Source organism: Nelumbo lutea, chromosome 7, assembly GCF_056320005.1.
Source record: "Nelumbo lutea isolate HS-2025 chromosome 7, American lotus-T2T, whole genome shotgun sequence".
Classification (NCBI taxonomy): Eukaryota; Viridiplantae; Streptophyta; class Magnoliopsida; order Proteales; family Nelumbonaceae; genus Nelumbo; species Nelumbo lutea.
Genome location: NC_142690.1, coordinates 16,382,635 through 16,388,183, shown reverse-complemented (window position 1 = coordinate 16,388,183; position 5,549 = coordinate 16,382,635). Strand labels below are relative to the sequence as shown.

The following is a 5,549-nucleotide window of genomic DNA, read 5'->3' as shown; positions in this document are numbered from 1 at the left end:
AGTGCATATAAACTGGACCTAAATATCTGCAGCAGAAACAATCAAACAACATTCTCTGACATTTTTTAATCCGAACCCTGCACCAATTGGACCAATTAATGTCCAAAGGTGGTACTGAACTACTGGGTTCAAAGCCCCAAAAGCATAACAAGGCCCAATTCAGGCCCATAGGCCATGGATATTTAAACAGTTACGGTTAGCCGTTAAGCCCGTTACTTTATCGTATATGGGATGATAGACCATTGGGTGTATCTATCATCGGAAGGGAAGCTTCAACTCAGTGCCAGAGTGCCTCACGCCTCAAATTTAGACCGGAAAATCTCGAACCAGTCGATACTTTATTTAAAAAGGCGCGATAAATTAATTGAAACGGGTCACCTTTTTGTGGCTATATCTGAAACGGCAAAGACTGCAGAACGACCGAAGTCGCAGAAACCCTAATAACACGACCAACCAACCAACCAACCCTTCACTCATAGTCAGTCAGTTGTCGTCAGTCCATCAACAGTCCACATGCAGCCGGAGAACTTGCCCGGAAGCTCAGAATTGTACCGGTTGTTGCTGGCTGGTAACGGTGGGATGGACGTGGGAGGTTACGGAATTCCGTCCAGTTTTGATTTTACGGCGAACGCCAGCTTTTCTGGTTCCTCCTTCTATCCTTTCGAGATGTCTGGAATTACGGATATGCCACAGGCTCGGGCTCTTGCTGCTTCCAGGAATCATAAGGAAGCTGAGAAACGCAGGAGGGAGAGAATCAATTCGCATCTCGATAAGCTACGGACGCTTCTTCCTTGCAATTCAAAGGTCTTCTCTTTTCTTTCCCTCTCCTTTCTCTCTCTCTCCCTCTCTTCTTCTTTCTAATGTAGAAGAGCTTCTGTGAATTTCCCGCTGTTGGGGTGTGATTGTTTAATTATAAGTGCAATAAGGTTATGCAGAGTTAGGGTTTTAAGAGGAAGAAACTTTCTTAATTATTTACTTCTTAGTTATTTTGAAAGATATCAGAGTTTTTTTTATTGGACGAAGATGATTTCCGAGTCTGAATTTAGCAGTCATGTTTCGTTCATTTCTGGGTTTCGGTTACGAGGCTTGGAGGGCTTCTAATGGATTTTTTTTTTCTTTTAAAAAAGATTTTTTTCCCTAAGTTCTGGAGCTAGGATTTGCAGAACTGTGATAACAGTGAAAAGAGAGTTCATGAGCTTTTCTTTGGGTTTCAGATTCTGATTTTTTTTTGGGTTCCATGGATATCTTTTGAACCTTCTTCTGCTTCTTTAATGGTAGAGTCGGAGACAGTAACTGGACAAAAAGGATAGAAATAAAGGTGTTTTGGGAAAGTTGCTGAGTCTATCTTTTTTCTTTTTGAATTAGGGTTTTCCTCAGCTTTTTTATTATTAATAGTTTTTTTCTTTTCTTTTTAATTCCTTCTTCGACAGACAGACAAAGCTTCATTGTTGGCGAAGGTTATTCAACACGTCAAAGAGTTAAAGCAGCAGACCTCAGAGATTCCCGAGCTCGAACTATTTCCTTCCGAGACGGACGAGATCACTGTATTCCCGGGTGACTTTTCCGGTACCGGGAGATTGATTCTGAAAGCATCCTTGTGCTGCGAAGACCGATCTGATTTATTGCCCGATCTGATCGAGACACTGAAATCCCTCCGCCTGAAGACCATCCGAGCAGAAATGGCGACGTTGGGAGGTAGAGTCCGGAACGTTCTAGTCGTCGCCGGAGAGGGAGACAACAGCGACGAATCCATCGGTTTCTTACGGGACGCCTTGAAAACCTTGGTGGAACGATCTAACTCCGGCGATCGTTCTAAAAGGCGTCGAATGATCGACCGGAGAACAACATGAATTTCCTCCTCGTTCTTTCGACTGCTTTTTTTTTTTCTTTATTTTGCTTTGAGTGTTGGTGCTTGTGGGTGGTCTTGTGTGTATCGTATCGTCTGTGTTAACTTGTTCTCTGGTGATCTCGTCTGGTCCGCTACGTTCTTGACGTTGAGGTCATGGTGCAGGTACGGAGAAACAGAAAAAGAATTAACATTCGGGGAAAGAAATTAAAAGCTTGTAAGTAAATTATCTGTAGGTTGCAGGAGAAGTGTTTCTTCTTTTCCTGTTCTGAAATCCTTCATGAACTCGTGCAGTTTCGTTTCTAAAATCTAATCCTTCAATTAACGAGCTGCTTTGAACAACAAATTCATGGCGTTCGTTTGTGTGGTAATGGGGTTTGAGATTCTCTCAAAATTTTCAATCTTGGACGAGAATGACGATTCGATTAATATAGCTTGAATTGAATGATCTGTGTCTGAACTTCTAAGTCGTTGAAAGCGAAATCCAGTGAAATAAAGCAGGAGAAGATGGCGGGTAGATGGTCAAGATGACATATTGATTTAGATCAAATGACGTAGGATTGGAATCTTTTCTCATAGAGATTGGTAGGATGAACTCAAGTCTCAAGTCTCAGGGTGTAGTTCAATCTATCAGCGGTCGGTTTCACGTACTTGGGCTTCTGAAAAATAAAAAAGTAAAAAGCGAAAGAAGAAGAAGAATAAGGAAATGGTGGTTTTTATCAATTATGGACTCTCTATTGTTGTTGAGGTGTCTCATTAAAGACAAAAGAAGTCTTGGGTGGGTCTGAAGGATGCCGATCATGGGGTCGAAATGGCTTCATCACTCTCTAAGTGATCAAATCTACGATGAAGAGAACATCTGGGACAGTGGAGCCCACTTGAAAACAGATGAATTGAATGACTTAAAAACTATTTAATTGGGTTGACTATTATTTATAGCGTCGAATATTTGTTATTTAATCATTTTACCCGCTAAAACTCAGCTTAAAATTCTTGCCCCAAATGTGTGTTTGACACAAACATTGAACAAATATGAATGAGAAAACGACACCTGATCTCCGCTACAAACACGATGCGTACAACACGCTACGTAATCCAATCATGAGCAAACAGGCCAGTTGCTGATCCATCTGATAGTTGTTAGAAACAGGATGCGTACTACGGGATAGTATAGTATGATGGCTGTGTTACAAGTGTCTGTACAACAACAGGATACCATGATAACTGTGTTAGAACTTAAAAGTGTCTGTTTCGAAAAAATTGCTTGGGCTGTTTAAAAGTTTTCTGCCTATACAGTCGTATAAACCTTGTGTTTGCACTCTTCCATACCTCATATCAAGTTTTTGCCCCCCAAAAGAATATTGAATTCACCCCATGATGGCAATGGGGTGAGTTTGGTAAATTCTAAACCCTCCCCATTTTCCCAAACCTCCAACTTGTATCTTCCTTAAAACCTACAACATTTAATATTTGTTAGAATTCAATCCCTCCCCGACCCTGTATCACGGGTGGAAGTTTTGGTAAAAAAAAACATCTAATTTTTTGTCATATATAAACAATAAATAAGTAAAATAACATGAATAAACATCAAAATTTTCATTTATTTAATTGAAACATATAGAAGATAAACTATCAATTATCTTTCACATAAGATTCAAAGCATTATTAAACTCAACACATAATATATAGAGAAAATTCCCTGTTAGTACCATGTATTTTGGCTCGAGCGACAATTTGGTCTCCAAACTTTAAAATGCGATAATCTAATACCCAGACTTTCAAAATGTGACAATCCACTACCTATTGTTAATTAGCCGTTAAGTGACATTTGAAAAGTCAAAAATGCCCTAAGAATGTCATCTAATCCTCTTTATCAACCATCCAAACTTTGACAATCCAAACTTTAGTTTTTTGTCAATGTTTGGATGGTTGAAGAATTAGATGTCATTCAAAATGTATTTTTGACTTTTCAAATGTCACTTAAATGGTTGATTAACAGACTTGTTAACGGCAGGTACTGGGTTGTCATATTTTTAAAGTTCGGATACTGAATTGTCGCATTTTAAAGTTTGAGGACCAAATTGCCACTTGAGCCAAAATACAAGGTACTAATCATAAATTTTCTCTAATATATAAGATCAAATTCCATGAAACGACAAAGTTGATTATAAGCATTATGGGTATTTTAATAAATTCAATAGATAAGTGAGGAAGGGTTGTGTGTAGCCTAGTATCATATCCTACCCATACATATATGGGTTGTAAAATCTTAAAACTTGTCTCTACCCCAAAACCCCTGTGAAGGTATAGGTAGGCACCTGCCAGGCAGGGTGGAAATTGCCGTCCCTTGTAACATGCCATACCAATTACCATGTCATGTGTAAGAAGCTCAAAAGAAGCCTAGGCTGTTTTTTTTTTTTTTTTCAAACAACCTTTAATTCGAATCACTAATCCATATGATAACAAGGGGGGATGTTCTTCAATGTAAATTGTGTTACTTGTTATTAAAAAGAAAAAAAAAAGAAAAAAGAAAACATGTTCTTGGTTATGTATGTGTTTTTCATTTCTAATATTAAAACATGTTCTTGAATTTTGATATATTTATTTAATATCATGTTTTCATAATGGATGTGTTTTTGTTAATGTGGCAATTGTTTTTGTTTTCAAAAACAAAACCAACCATGTTTTCAAGCCAACCACGATGTGGCAAAGTTTGTTTTGGTTTTAGAAACATTTTAATCGTTTGAAAAATATATATTATTTCTTTAAGAAAACCAAAATATTTTTATTCTTCGAAACAAAGTCACAGTTTAATAACATGTTTTTGTTTTTATCTTATATGACAATTTAAATAAAAAAAAAAAACAACTAAATGGATCAATAATGTATTTATCAAGAATGTATTGCGTAGTACGCACCTTGTTTGTAATAGACCGGCCATTAAGGGAGGAAAATTTAATTATGTCCTTGGGATCATCATCTTTATCCATACAGGATCATCAACATGAATCCTCTTTTGCAATTCCATCGTTATGCTTGATATCAATGCAGGCCATATTTGGAGCCGGTGTTGTTTTCCCAAAAAACGTTATCACATTGGAGATTCAGTGTTTGAGAAAATTAGTTTCTGTTTGATTGGATGTTTTTTAAAACGTTTTGTTTTTTCAACCATTGCATAGTTTGAGAAAACACCCTTTTTGGCATTTTCTCATTTTCTTACCGTTGCTAACAACAATTTGCTAATGTGGTGTTGAAAAACGGCTAGGTGACGCAATGGAATCAAGCAAATAATTCCATTTGCCATTTTCTCAAAAAACGATCATCAAAAAATGCCATCAATTCCAAACGCGTACATAGTTTTCTCAAGCAACAACCCCTTTCAATCTTTCTTCTTGACATTGTAAATCAACTAAAATACATTTTAATTGTGCCTTCTAATTTATTTTTTAAACCAATACGTTCATAAATGTATGTATATATTTTGGCATATTTTTCATCTCTATTAATTATTCCTTTATAATCGGAATAGGAATGTTCTGTTCCCCTCTTTGTTCAAACTCTAATCAGAATTGGCTGGAATGGATTCCCAAGAAAGGGAGATTGAATGTCCATCCCCTCAAATAGAGAATAGAATGGGAATGGATTCTTGATCTCGGACCCTATTCCCGCAAGCCAAACGGACTCTTGATATCTTTTAATTTTT

General features: G+C 37.2%; 1 protein-coding gene across 1 annotated transcript; it reads left to right on the top strand.

Moving 5' to 3' along the window:
• Nucleotides 1–302: 302 nt before the first annotated feature.
• On the top strand, nt 303–2,154 carry LOC148845333 (transcription factor bHLH106-like). The gene is made up of 2 exons (XM_088956366.1): nt 303–804; nt 1,431–2,154. The coding sequence occupies exons 1-2, from the start codon at nt 514–516 to the stop codon at nt 1,848–1,850; spliced, it is 711 nt and encodes a 236-aa protein (XP_088812492.1). The 5' UTR covers nt 303–513; the 3' UTR covers nt 1,851–2,154.
• Nucleotides 2,155–5,549: the final 3,395 nt, after the last annotated feature.